The sequence below is a fragment of the Stegodyphus dumicola genome, chromosome 4, assembly GCF_044657685.1.
Source record: "Stegodyphus dumicola isolate Sdum_Otavi_A_Nest chromosome 4, ASM4465768v1".
Taxonomy (NCBI): domain Eukaryota; kingdom Metazoa; phylum Arthropoda; class Arachnida; order Araneae; family Eresidae; genus Stegodyphus; species Stegodyphus dumicola.
The window spans coordinates 148,437,438-148,453,332 of record NC_140771.1 but is presented as its reverse complement, the minus strand read 5'-3'; the positions used below and the strand labels follow the sequence as shown (position 1 = coordinate 148,453,332).

Sequence of the window (15,895 nt, the reverse complement as noted above, 5' to 3'; positions counted from 1 at the left end):
ACGTTGACAAACACCTTTTACCTTCTGCATCATAAAAAAGCATGTTTATTAATAAAATGAATGTAATTAGAAGAAAACAAATTGTAGTAATGTACTGAGAAGAAAGAAGACAACTGGGTCTTAAGCAAACACTGATATTGCTGAGATCAATTTCCTTATCCAAACTTCTTTATTATTATTTTTTTATTCAATTAGTATTTTCGTTAATATTAAGGTTACCTAAACGGATACCACATATGCTACGAAGATACTCAATAATTAGTGGCTTTCATTTCATTAAAAACAAAAGTAATAGGTGCAATTCAATAACAGGCTTCTTAAAAATATAATTGTATCGTATATGCTTTCATGCTCAGTGAAAGGTATATTCTATTTTTATGCTATATTGTATAAACAAAGGTTTACAACTATTGATATAATGCAAATATGGGTTGCAGTAACTCCATGATCAAAACTAAGCAGGTCTGCGAATTATAAATAGATTTCTTCTGCCACGTTAGCATTAATACCCGTAAGACTCATGCTTGAAACTGGGCATCTTTGTATTATTTTTAATACAGTAACATTATATGTATTTCTTTCCAATATGCATTACAGAATTAAGATCATTTTAATTCAGTGTATTTTTTTCTTTTTCAGATTCTAACATTTCGTGCCAAATTTTGAGTTCTTCAGTCCTGGTTCTTATAGTTATTTCTTTGATTTTCTTTTTATATGACTAAGAATCCAGCCTGGAAGAAAACAACTTAATATATTAATCTTCCTTTGAGAGTAAAGGACAACTTGTAATAATGTACAGTTTATGGTCATTCGAAGATAAATAAAAGTACCGAAGCGGGTATTCAAAATGCAGCCAAAGCGTGCATTTCGTGGCCGAAAATTAGTACCAAAATAAAGAAGGTGTTGACAGCAATACAAGCCATATGAGTGAATCCTAATCAAAAGGAATTATAAATGTCATCAAATTCGCTGCTGAGAACAAATATATCTCTACTGAATAAATGTGTTCTACATTATTTTGAAAAGTAATATTAACAAAATAATAAAAATATTAAATGAAAATCATCTCTATTTCAGGTGGTTTAAATTTGTAAATTGGTAGATTTTAGTATATTGTATTGATATGATTTCGTAAAAATATTCCATTAAAATATATAATTACTAAATATTACAATAGAATACGTATTTTTACATTACTTTTATGACATACGATAAGAAATTTGACTCGTGGTGATTAATAATTTAAAAGTTTAAACTATATAGTTATAGTTTAAAAGTTTAAACCTTAACATCACCTTTCATAAAAGTAAAATTTTAAAATTCTTTCTCACTATAATAGTTGTAGTATATATCTCAGAAAATGTTTCTCAAGAACTTCAAAAAATTTGATTTAAAACTAAAAATACCGATCGTGTTAACCAGAAAACTAATGAATGAGAAGACGCATATAGATATTCTTATTTCAAGGTCAGTAAAAACGAAACATTTCGACAATTTCATTTGTTAAACACAAAATATTTGCTTTAAGTAACTTAACAAAGTCTAAAATATATTAGTATTATGAAGATACTGACATTTAAACACTCATTAAAATATATATCAGCAATTCAAGGCATGATTATTTTATTTTTGAAAACTGAAATTCAATGATTTTGTTTTATTGATTTTAAAAATAAAAATACAATTCAAATTATAGTTAATTTATTAAATTATCTATTATTAATGCCAAGTAAAACTACGGTAATGTCAGATTTTATCGTTGAGATATATTTTAACAGCTCACTCCTGTGTATTTAATATTCTTGTAAATGAACAATGAAATGTATAGCAAAATAATTCCATTGTGATATATAAGTATATAAACGCATAAGCTGCTTTATGTATATTTATATACATATATATTGCGTCATCCTTGCGAGTGCCAAGCTTTGCCAACTATTACCCAATTCGGGTCATAACTAACGTCCGATTATTTAACAAAAAAGAGAATATGCTTTAAAGATATATTCATTGTTTTCTTTGGAGATGATTACCGCAGAATATTTTCCACAAAAATGTAATGCAGTTAGTCATCATCATGCTATTAAATTCATGCATATTTAGTTCACTTCGATTTAATTTTAAATTCCTTTTGCTTCTAATTTTTAATCCCATTTATGCTGAATATTGTATACATTGAAAATATGCTGGTGGAATATGAAAACTAGAAAAAGGCATATATTTTACTTTTATGAAGGTATTTTTTAGTTGCAAGGTATCTTTTTCAAATTCATTGAAAATGAAAAATGAAATTGCACTGAAATTATTATTTAATTTTATTTTATTAGCTGCAAGAAATTAGCACAGATCTTTAATTAATGAATACAAAAAACTTTAATTATATTACAAGATATATAAACTGACATGCTTGCAGGTCTGAACCAATAAGTTATTTTATTGACATTTTATGAATAATTTTAAAATTTTAATTAGGAAAATAGTTTTCTATTGAATTAAGACTTGTGATTATAGTAGCAAATATGTATATTATTCATTAAACGTTTTCCTCTTTTAAACATACATCATCTTAAAGACAATACTTTTAGCTTTTCATAAAATATATTTCATAATTATTATTATCAATTTGGAGTATAGCTATGAATTATTTAAATTTTGAACTTAAAAAAATATATTAGTTCTGGCCTATTATTGTTTCATTGGCAGTTAAATGAAGTATGATTCTAGATTTAGTTTTAAATCTCAAATGCAAATTTTTCATTATTTTATGGAAGTTTAACATCAGGTATCATATAGTAGTTTTTAAAAATTGTCCTATAAAGGTAATATTTATGTTGTGGATACCTAAATTTAAATTGCCAAGGAGCTATTTATTACATTAATGTTGCTTAAAAACTATTTTTATGTAAAATACTAATCCAAGCATATTTTTTCCCTGGAGGTCATAGATAAATTTAAAAAAAGACATGTAAAATATATTTTCATATGAAATTGTGTCAAAACTTCTAAGTTTAGAATTCATTTTGTTTTTAAATGTTTCCAAAAATAGATATTTTCTTGATATTTCTCCATAATTTGCTTCGTCTCCCATGTACTGGGATTTTTCATTCATCCATTTACAGTAAAATTGTATGATCCCCATTAGTTAAAAATAGGTATATTTAGAACATCTAAAGATTGTATTGCATTGAAATACTGTAAATATATCCCATATAATTTGCTGCTCATTATCATACAGTAATCGTTTTGTTCTGGAAATGTATAAACAAGAAATATGTCTGCACGTCAGATTTATTTAATAAAACAATTTTGAGAATACCAAAATGTGTTTTTTTTCCTTCTACCTGTTTCATACATATGAAGTTGTGCTTGTCATTCTGAAACATATGTATTGAGAATTTTCTAACAATTTACAGTTTCTCGTGTAACTTTAAACTAAATATTGAATAAAATAATTAGAAAATAGTAACGTCTTAAAAAATTCACTGACCTAATGCAAATGAATACAATTTGAAAATCAAGCATGTACAATGACTCACTTTTATCTTCAGACACTTATGATTTTGAAATTTATTTGAAAAAAGTCCCTAACTAAATGTTAAGAAATGAGTTTGAGGCTAAATAATTGAGTTCTTTTCTATATATACTCTTGCTTATGTATTTTAAATCATGCTTATTGTAAAAGAAATATGCTTAAAATGTTTCTTAAAATCATAAAATTTTATCAAAAAGTGCTGAAAGTGCACTCCTAAATTCGGATATTTAGAGCACACAATGATTGTAAATATGTAAATAAAATTAGTATAAGTATGCAAATAACAGAACATTTAATTTTGACGCGATGTCCTTTCGCTGCAATTATACTTTTCAATAAGGATTAAAGTAGAATTTTCTTGTGGGAATGTTCAATTATTTTCAATTCCTACGTCAAAATTCAATGGGAATTTTAAAGAAATATTATATTTTCTTGTTTTTAATTTTTCATACAGTTCCGTCAATACGTGTTTGTGGTGTTTGCTCTCATAGATCACAAACGCCGTTTGATAATTTTAGTAAAAAAACCACCATAAGCAAATGCATGCTTACGTTTATGATCCACTTAGAACTTTAATGCTTTCTGCATTTCAAGATGTTTCATAGAAGGTTTCAGGACTTCATTCTGAATTTTTATATTTACATACTCATATTTATTGCTAACTATAAAAACTGAATTTCCCTTCCGAAGACAGCAAAATATTTCCCAACCATTATGCCTTCAGTTTTGTGTTTAAAATAGGAAATATTTTCTTCGGAAAACAGTTTCTAGTTAGAACTTACGCTATTCAGTATGTTGTCTATTGGATCAAAACATATTAAATTAGGAATCATCTAAAAATGTTACATAATGCCAGGGTGACATTTTTTGTTTAAATGGATATTACAAACATCAATCGTATTTTCCTTATTTCTTTGCTCACAAAAGAATTTTTTTTAATATTTGGCCATTGCACCCACATGATTTGACGACTCGAATGGGAGTTTCAAATTTATAGTTTATTAGAAAACTATTTTTCGGCTTCACTTGTAGGTTTTACTTACACTAAGCCTTGGCTTTTGCTTGATTTTCTGCAAGATGAACCTTTGAATCCTTTGCTATCTTAAAATATGATCTTGATTTTAATGCCGTTTCGGTTGCTGGAAGTAGTATTCATTGTTTAATAATAGGATAATCATAAGATAGCTTGACGCTTTAAATTAATTAACTTTGAGATATTTATAATACTTTTACCACTTTTAAAACGTTACATAATTAAATTTCTAATCTAGTAGAATTCGTTGTTAGACTGTGGCATCTTGCCAATGTTTATATCATATTTGAAATTACTAAAATACCTTGTTAACAAGCGGTTTTATGATATTGACGATAATTTTCGAGATGATTATCATTTAAAAGATTTTAAAAATATGACGAAACCAATTCTCCAGAAAAAAAATCTCAACAGATATTTGAATGTCCGAATTGTTATGAATATTTATGTTAGCAACTTTTGAATAAATTACTCCGTTTTAAAGAAAGATTTTGAATGCATTTTAATTAGAAGAAACAGATTTTTAAATATATAAAAGAACGGTATACGCGAAAAGAAATCCGTTAGTTGCATACAGTAGAGAATTTTTTTCAATTCAAGAAGTGCTATTTGAGCCAATGTGCATAAATAATAATTACGTGTGACTAAAATGAATAAGCTGCTAAGATGTATAGTCTACAGAAAGTGCTGATACAGAAATTTTATTTACACAAACTGCTGATATAAACTTGATAATTATTTATAATAAATCTATCAAATACGAATCACATATAATCAGTATTTCTAACTTTTCTCCTATGATCAGCTGCATCACTTGCATTTAGTTACAAATATATTCGTGCCCATAATGGCTGTCCAATTACTAATTTTCACTTGATAAGGAAAGTCAGTTCTTAGACTGCAGTACCATTTAAAATCTTGTTTGCTTAATGAAATGCATATTTATTTAAAAAATATCTTTAATTCAAAAAGTGTGTACACATCATATTACAGCATTAATATAAGAAAAATATAATATACTGCATCTCATAGTGTTAATTTATACAGAAGACGTGCTGATGAATATTAAAGTATCATTATAAGCACAAAATATTACACAGTATAGATGACTGTAACATAATATTTCTATCATATAATCATTGCATTCTAAATTAAAGGTCTTAATTACTTTTGGCTCATACAAATTCCTGCAGTTTATAGGTAACTTTATTTAGGGCATTTAATATTGTAATTTTACTGTTGTACCTGAAAGAGTTAAATGAAAAGAAAATGTTATAGGAGATGTTTTCCGGAATTAAGTCCTTTTCTTCAAAAAATCTTATTCTCTTTTTCAAAAACATTATCTTTAAATCTGACAGGAACTAATAATTTTCTTTTTCCTAAACTGTACTGAAAAGAGTAAATTTCTCTTTGTTTTAAGTCAAAAGTACGTTTTACGTATGGAAATAACAACAAAGTCTCTGCGAAAAAAGGCATTTACATCAGTATCTAAAAATCTGATTTAGAAAAACTTTAAAGCCGATGAAACTTGTAATTAAAGTATTAGCTTTGCGATAACTACTATATACCTTCATACAAACGCAGTGTTAATTATATTATTACATGGCTTTCATTTGACACTAAACAGAAATCAAATTTCGATTAATATGGTGTTTAAAGAAAAAAATATGTACATGTATTTCGAGGGGCACGGTCATAGGCTTTCCCTACCACTGGGAGCAGAAATGTTCTGTTAATTAATAACTTGCTTCATGAGGAAAATCTTAGAAATCTTTAAAAGTACAAAATTTCTAACAACATTCATTAATCTAATACGTAATTTTGTGGGTTTTATATTCCACATTTGCTTGCACTTTGCATAATTAATACTTATAATTTTTCATGTACATAATTCATATTTTTAATTTTAAAACCTATTAAATCTTCATATTGCATATAATTAGCTGAAATTATAGTTATTAAAAGTTTTAAGTCTCCTACCTACTCGAAATATTCTATTATACTGTTTCATCTTTAAATCATCAAATCTTGGTGAATGCAATTAGTTTTATTATGTTTACCGCACAAATAAAACTTATATTGACAAGTATGCATCATAACTGTAATTATTCTGCCTGAATTCGAAAATTATGTGCTACTGTATTTCGTCTTCAGCTATTTTAATTTTAAGTAATCTATAATGCATTTATTTTTTGGAAATTAAAATAAATGTTACGTTTATGATTTATGTTACATAAATTTATTTAAAACATGTAACTTATTACTTTTTTTTTTCTTTTTTGCAAAGTTAATTTTAGGTACGTGGTTGTTACCTTGATAATCTTTGAAACCTACCTTTGCCGTATTTTCAAGTAAAGAAGCTTATCAAATATCAAAGTTTTCATTATGTAATTATATAACTCTAGATAATAATTCTTTTTAATAATTTATTGCAGAGTACCACTTTAGCTGATCTTCTAGCAATTCTCATAAAAACAATCGTGCTCTTTAGTGATAATATTAACTTTTTTGTAACATGTTCTCTTTAATGATGATGTTTACGCTTTAGTGGAGAGTTTTGAAAATCTACTGAAAATAAACTTCTGCCCTATAATTTAACGAATTAATTATAAATAATTTTGGAAACTGTAATATTTAAGTCTAATAATAATATTATAAGGCATGCTGTTTATAATTTTATTACTCCAAACAGTTTTAAAAATTGGCTATTGCAAAATTGTATACGAAGTATAGTGATATACACAGAGTTAAATAATTATTTTACCCCCAAAAAAAAGAAGTACGCCAAAGTAAAACTGAAAATTAGGCAAAATAACAACATGATTTTGCATATATTTGTGGGTGTCTTTATACTTTACTTTAAGAATGACACTAATGTTGAGATTTAGTATTTTAATGAAAAAAAAAGAAACATAGAAGGATGAAAAGAAGTAAGATATAAATTTAGCTCCATAGCATAGGGTGGCATCACAATAGTGGTAATCCTCACACCAAATGGGAATGTTTTTAAAGTTTCTAGCTACTACGTACTAGTTTTTAGGATACGTTCACCACGTTGCCGTCGCAGCATCTATCACGCACAGAAGTGGAGAAGTCAACTTATCACACAGCTTCGAGAATCATCTAGCTGCTGATGCGGTTGCCAGGTGCAGGGAGGATAAAGGTGGATACGTTGTAAAATCGAATGTCCACACTCCTCGCCTGGGGGTTGATCTGAAAAGAAAGAAAAAAAAAAAGCAGAGAAAGTGGAAAAAAAAATCAATGTCCAGGTAGCGGATGTTAGCTTTGTGCACCACCGGTTCATCTTATCAGCACAGGTTGACATTATAATGGTGTCTTCATGGCGTATCTTTCGTACTTCGTAACAGTCAGAGGGATGAACTGACTCATAAGGACCGAAAAATTTGGGACGAAGTTTAAGTCCAAGTTTCAGTTCAAGTCGAAGATTCAGTCAAAGTGGAAGTTTCAGCTCAGGCTAGATTGGCATTTGGTGTCCAAGTTTGTATTTGCAGGCAGGTTTGTGACGTTTCTTATACTGCCGTATATGTGCTTGCTGTAAACGGAGGAGGTTCCGTTGAGCTTCAATGCATAATGCAGTTTTTCATCATCATGCTGTGTCAGCAATTTCATTGTCTTTGAAGTTCGTTTAAATTTTCTTCGTTTATACTTCCAGGCCCTCTTCTTGCGTTTCTTTGGGCTTGAAGCAGATAAAATGTATGAAACAGTAATTTTTCGTCCAAGTATTTCAGCATTCTTTTTTGCCTCAAAAGCTTCAACTGGAATGTCAGAGACAAGTAGTTTCCTTGGATTATTTTTCTGTTCTTTGGGAATTTCTGCACTTTTAGCAGGTGTTTTGTCGTTTGCTTGATCAGCACATGCTTGTTCAAATTGATTCAGTTTATTTTTCACAGTTTCTTCAATATTCTGCACGTTTGGATCATTATCGACATCATCATCATCATTAGCTTCATGACTGTCATCATCATCAACGTTGTCACCAGCATCATCTTCATTGACATGAGCTTCATCAACAACAGCAACGTTATCTTGATCAACATCATTAACATAATATTTATTAGCTTCAGGAGTGCCATCATCATCATCAGCAGCACCATTAGTGTTATGATTGTCGTCATCATCAATATCATGATCTTGATCCATGTCGTCATCTGCATCATCACTATCTTCATCAACGTCAGCGTCATGAGCTCCATGATTGGTATCAGCATCATCTTTGTCATCGTGATCATCCAAATCCAAATTGTCATCATCTAAATCTAAACTATCATCATCTAAATCCAATTCTAAATCCTCATGTGCAGCAGCATCATTTTCCTTACGTGTTTTCTTCAACTGATTTTCACTTTTTGTTATTTTCTGAAAATCTTCCATAGCAGTGTTAACTTCGTGTGGTTGGTGAGGAGTAATGATATGTTGAACTTCGAGAATTTCCGATTTGGAGATGCGTGAAAGATCAGGTGGAAATGTGTGATCATGAGTAACATTCGCAACATTAACAAAAATTTGATCATCATTATTGTCGCATAAATGAATACCATCTTTATCAAATGTAAATCCAGTTTGTTGCAAAAAGTCTATTCCAATAATGGCATCAAGAGGAATCATATAGTTTTTTACTACATGGATTTTAGCAGGTAAAATAGTGTTTTGAATTTGAATGTAGTCCTGAAAGAATCCAATACTTTGAACTGTGTCTCGGCCAAGTCCTGAGAATGTAATTCTGGAAGGATGTAATGGTGGAGAACCAATTTTGAGGTATGTTTTCTCCGTAATAAGTGTTGCTCGGGATCCAGTGTCATAAAGAGCAGTTAACTGAGTTCCTTTAAGTTGAATATCAACATGCTTATGATTTTTAGAAAAATTTTGAGCAGAAAGTGCATTTACAGTACTATCAGATGTAGAACAATTAGGAGCAGATTCCGTAGTAGAACTACCAGAACGTTTGGGACAATTGGAATGAACGTGACCATAATTTTGACAGCCATAACAGAATTTGCCATTAGATTTATTAGGACAAGTATTGCTTTTGTGACCTTTTAAACCACAAGAATAACAGACTGGTTGAGTGTCTGATGTATGGTTAGCATCAATTTTAGCATTGGGAAAGGAATTTGTAAATTTCTTTGGAGTATTTAGCTTCAAATTTTTTGAATTGTTAAAGAGTTTTTCATAAATCTTCCGTTTTTCTTTAAATTCAGGAATGGATTTACAACCGTATAAAATTATTTTGTTGTTTGATGAATCAGGAATACCATTGATAACATAATCAATCAAAGAAGAATCATCCATAGAACCTTTGTGTGCGAGGTCTCTCATAGCTAAAAAATATTCTTGTAAGGTTTCAAATGTCTTCATGTGACAAGATTCCATTATTTTATGTAATTGAAGGCTATTAATTTTATCCGAAAATTCATCTAATAAATGGTGTTTTATTGTTCCCAATTAGTAATTCCACGAATTGATCTTATTAATGTTAAAGCTGGACCTGTAAGACATTTTTTAACAAAAATTACTTGGTGTACAGGATTCGTGATTTCATAGAGATTAAAAATATCTTCTATGTCAGAAATAAAAATTTCAACGCTGTAATTATCCCGAGAGGAAAAGGGTTTGATCAAATCAACAATGCCCTTTAAGCCAAAACATTAAAACGGAACAGTCTATGTTTGCGGGTGAGTCGACATCAATAAATTTGCAGGCGCACTTTCAAGAGAGATTTTTGCCTCCATTTGTTTACATAAAGAGTAGTGTAATTAATGGCTGTTTGGGCGACGCTATGCGTCGAGGGTGAACTTTGCACCAAAGCGTCTTCTTCAAGGTCGCTGTAGTCAGCGGAATCTGATTTTAATAACGATACATCAGCTAGATTCATAAGAATATTGCCAGCACAGTTTTCAATATCGGTGGAAAAGTCTAAATGCAGTACGATACATATGGCAATTAAATCTGGGAGAGAAAATTCTTTTATAATTTTTTGTTTCGTTTCTTCAAAGTTAAATGGTTTGGGAAAACTAGAAAAATTGCGTAACCTAGCACGATTCTGCCGATCACCATCTGAGCCCAAAACTAAACGATGTAAAAGCTTGATATGCTTTGTACTGGTAGTGTTTAATGACTGTGCAATGTTAAGATAATCGTTAAGTGTAGCCATTATTTATTAGTTTTGTTTTTACCAAATATGAAATTCACAAAATATGTATGTTTTGATTTCATCAAATATTATTTATCTGGTTTCAGAAATTAGTATACCAAAATATACTCTTAATTTTTCATATTCTTCACAATAATATTAATTCTTCTTAGTATATTATGTTAAAACATTCAAAAATCATAAATGAAATTGTGAACATATGATTCAAACAAATGGTAAAATATATCGTCAAACAAATCTTCATATAAGACTATGTTAAGAATAAAAAATAGAATTTCACGTTAAGATATGATATCAAAATTAATAACTTCAAATAATATACAGTCCTTGTAAAATATAGGCATCACAAGAAATAAGAAATTTATGCATCAAATTCGAAAACGAAAGTACTTCTTCAAAGTAACTTTTTTAATACATCACAATTCTGTAAATAGTCAGCAATGGATTTTCATCAAAGTCATATACCTTTAGTTTATTCAATTAAACTTCATCAACACTGTTTAATTAATTACCATCAACATCAAATTCGAAAACGGAAGTGTTAATTCTTCAAAGTAATAATCATTCAAAAATAAAATGAATTTGCATGAAAAGCATAAAAGGCCTTTCGCTTCATCAAATAAATTTCATAAAAAGACGTCATCAAATATTCATAATAACCTGAAAGAATATTACTTCCTGATTAGAATTACTTCATCAAATAAAATTAGCTCTACAACTGGAATCTTGCGATATTATTCCACAGTAGTCGATCATGGATAATTATACTCGTTATCTTATATGGTAGTCTAGGGGGTTTAAAAAGCTGAAGAGAAGAACAGATTTTAGTTCAAGGGGTCGAAAGAGTTCCTGGGGCCGAGCCCCCATGTGGGTGTCTTTCTACTTTACTTTAGAATGACACCAATGTTAAGATTTAGTATTTTAATGAAAAAAAAAAAAAAAGAAAGATAGAAGGATGAAAAGAAGTATGATACAAAGCTCCATAGCATAGGGTGGCATCACAATAGTGGTAATCCTCACACCAAATGGGTTTGAAAGTCTCTTTCTTAACTACCACGTAATAGTTTTTAGGATCCGTTCGCCACATTGCCGTCGCAGCATCTCTCACGCGCAGAAGTGGAGAAGTCACACAGCTTCGAGAATCATCTAGCTTGCTGTAGCTGTTGCCAGATTTAGGAAGGAGGAAGGTTGAGTTGTAGGAGCGAATTACATATTTTAAATAAAAATCTCTGGATTTCGAGAGGAGTAGAATTAATTTCAAACTATTTAACTATTAAAAATCAGGAAATTATTAAATAATATATAATTTAAGTGATCATTAATTCAGAATAATAAATAAAACCTTGATAACATCTTTGAGAATAAACATATTATTATACAGTGAAAAAGTATTTTTAAATCTTATAAAGTTTCTCCCTCCTTGCAGCATGCCTTCATGGTGTAAAGGTAGAACACTCGGCGCGTATTTGAGAGGTCCAGGTTCGAGCCCCGGCGAGGGGATTACTCCTTTTACACATATCTAGCATTAAACAAAAGTCTAATAACTCTACAAGTGGCACCCAAACTAAAAGGTGGTGGAGGTTAATTCCTAATCACCAGGATTTGGCAACTGGGTCCTCTAATCGCCAGTCACTCTTTAAAAGAGGGTTTGGTTTGGTTTAGTTTGGTTTATTTAATTACGGCAAAGCACACTAAGGCTATCTGTCTAAGGGGAGGAATGCCTTCGTGGAGGACTTTCTAAGGGAAACTGGCTCGTATACACGTTACACATGGGGAAAACCACGAAAACGCCGATGCAGCCAGCCCGTTTGCGGGATTCGAACCTCTGACAGAACTACCAGTGTTCAGCGACTTTACCGCTCGGCCGCTGTTGGGCACTTTAAAAAGAGGGAGTATATAAGATATTCTCTCCCTCTTTCCAGCATGTCTTCGTGGTGTAACGGTAGAACCCTCGGCGCGTATTTGAGAGCTCCGGGCTCGAGTCCCGTTGAGAGCATTGCTCATTTTTCACGCCTCCTACTTCAAAAAAAATCTAATGATTCTATAGTCTTAGATCGAGATACTATACCTTATTTTAAAATTCTATTTATTTTTTTTAGTTTTATTTCTATAGAAAATTCGATGAAAGCTAAATACATCAAGAATTAAATTTTTCCTTATAAAATTCTTTTTTCTCTTATCCCCTCTTATTTAGTAAATGATACTATATGTAAACAAACTATATCTTTATTATGTATAAGCATAATAATCTAATAAACGTTTACATACATTCACATTTTATACATTTAAAAGCATGATATTGCTTACTAATATTTCTAATATTTCTTCCTTGCAAATGATGAATGAACGAGTGATGAATGATCAAATGGATGAGTTTTACAATTCTTCTAACTATTTGCATTCTCAATAAAAAAATTTTATCTCGGAGTAAGGGGATTGAAAACTCTATTAAGAAAGGATTATAAAATTTGATAAATATTAGACATCTAACCTAAAACAGATTGCGAAATTTTCAAACGGCTGAATCGAAGTTAAAAATAAAATTTAGGAAACGAAAAATTTAATTTGTACACTCCACTCTTAACACTAATAAAATATACATAGAATATATAATAGAATAAAGAGTATACTACTCTTTATTCTACTAAAGTGTACTAGAATAAAGAGTACACTTTTTACTCTACTAGTCTAGTATAATTAAGACACAATAACACGCCGAATAAATACTAATTCAGAAGTCAAACAACAAAAATCAGCGTTATATTTACAAAATTTTCACAGGACTAGTTTCTATGGTTTTACCGAACCACCATCCTCAGCTGCAAAACCGCAAATGAACAAGATAGAAAATAGTGATTAGATAAGATAAGAAAGCCTGGACATGAATAAGCAAGTGGCGCTACCTGTTGGTGATCTAGAACTAGAACAGAAAACTAAAACAGAAACTATAACAGATCGTTAACTAGAACAGAAAGATTTTTTTGATTGTGAAATGCCTCCAGAAAATCCAGTTCTCCAATGGAAGATGTTTTTTAAATAATTTTGGCAACAGAAAAATTGAAAGTGTGATTTTCGGACCAACAATATTGAGCAACAGAAGACTTCCGTGTTTCTTTTTTTCTAACATATGCATCATGTTCCATGACGCGAAATTTTAAGGCTTTCTTAGTTTGGCCAATTTAAATTTCCTTGCCAGTGTGGTTTAATTTACATTGGCCAAACTGAGAAAGCCTTAAAATTTCGCGTCAAGGAACATAAGGCATATGTTAGAAAAAAGGAAACACGGAAGTCTTCTGTTGCTCAACATTGTTGGTCCGAATATCACACTTTCAATTTTTCTGTTGCCAAAATTATTCGAAAACATCTTCCATTGGAGAACTGGATTTTCTAGAGGCATTTCACATTCAAAAAAAAAATCTTTCTGTTCTAGTTAACGATCCTAATTCCAATCCAAATTTGCCTTCGACCTTTAAAGAAATTATGTTTTAGTTCTGGTTTCACCAACAGATGGCGCCACTTGCTTATTATTGTCCAGGCTTCTTTATCTTATCTAATCATTATTTAATATCTTGTTCATTTGCGGTTTTGCAGCTGAGGATGGTGGTTCGGTAAAACCATTGAAACTAGTCCTGTGAAAATTTTGTAAATATAACGCTGATTTTAGTTGTTTGACTTCTGAATTAGTCTAGTATAGGCTAGTATAATCTCTTTACTCTAGTAGTTTACTAGTATTCTGCACACAAAATGCGTAATCGGTAAATACTAAAATTGCAAAAACAGTTCTTTTTGCTGTTTCCGTTATGAAATTTGATGATTTCCATTACATAAAATGAATCTATACCTTAGATCTTCTAAATGATGCAAATATTGTATTTAAATAATTATGCAAATTAATTATTTGATTTTATATAAAAATATAAGATACCATGTTATAAAAACAACAACAACAAAAAAAAAAAAAAAAAAAAAAAAAAAAAACTTCACACATCTAGTTTTAAGCGTTACACAAATATTTTAATCTCAATATTAAATTTAGTTTAATATGTACGTAAAGTATTCTCCATTTCGTTTTAAGCACACACACAGATACTTGTAAATATATGTGTGTGCGCGTGTTAGGTAAATAAGGCCAATTTTATTTTACCTATTATCCAAATTATACCATTACATTTATATAAACTATTATTATCACATTTTAATAAATATACTTTTAAATAAAATTGGGAGTAACTTTAAAGTAGTTTTATGATTTAAAAGTATTTGATTGGCTTTGAAGTATCCAATAACGACTTTGTAATTCACTCATCAGTATTGCTTGTTGCTATTCTTAACTGTTAAGCTATACTTAAACAAAACTGTGGCGAGTATTTTTCTGCTTATCTGAGTTACACTGACCTCTGACGATCAATTGACAGTAAAAAAATATACATATATATAAATATGTGTATTTACTTTTAATTATATCATCTTTTGAAGGATGCTGCTCAACTGGATTGAAAACAAATAGAATGGATGGCTGCTTTTTGATATTGGTAGACGACAGACACGCATTTCAAATACTAGTTTCAATTGTAAGTCGCTATCATAAGTCTTATCTTCATTGCTAATCATAAGCCTTGTTACGTTTTCCTATACTGATCCAGTGTCATGGTGCTACTGTCAGTTGTATACCGTCGATTGTATGCCCTCTCGATTCTATGCTGATGTCGATCTCATGCTATATCACTGATATGCTGACATCGATCGTAAGTAATGTTGTTTGTACTATAGTGATTCTGTATATATGAGGAGGTGACAAACATACATTAATCCATTTATTCATAATTATATCATTATGAATATTTCTTTCTTGTCTATGATTTCCCAGAGTTATTGTGTGTTATGCCTGCGTTGTCTTCAGACAGTGTATAGTCTAAGCCGTGTCGATGTTATGTAGTGTCACTTCCTGTGAATTATCAATTGTACACAATGGCTATCTTATGAGCAGAAGTCTTAATTTTCATTTCATATTTGAATCTGATTAGGAAATCATCTTCAAACGTTCGGAATTTATTAAAACATCTCTTAACTAAATATTGTCTTTTCAGGTATAGCCGAAACTTTACAATATTTGCCCTTTTTTATTATTACTAAAATAATTCATCTAAACTGTATTACT

General features: G+C 30.0%; 1 protein-coding gene across 2 annotated transcripts in view; it reads left to right on the top strand.

Annotated features, from left to right (window-relative positions):
* The window catches only part of LOC118179448 (lachesin-like), a 572,252-nt gene extending 568,931 nt beyond the window's left edge, over nucleotides 1–3,321 (top strand). For both annotated transcript variants that reach the window (XM_085815603.1, XM_085815602.1), the window contains exon 10: nucleotides 640–3,321. In XM_085815603.1, coding sequence (XP_085671729.1) covers nucleotides 640–722 — 83 coding nt within the window. In that variant the 3' untranslated portion in view covers nucleotides 723–3,321. The remainder of the gene's footprint in view (nucleotides 1–639) is intronic.
* Nucleotides 3,322–15,895: the final 12,574 nt, after the last annotated feature.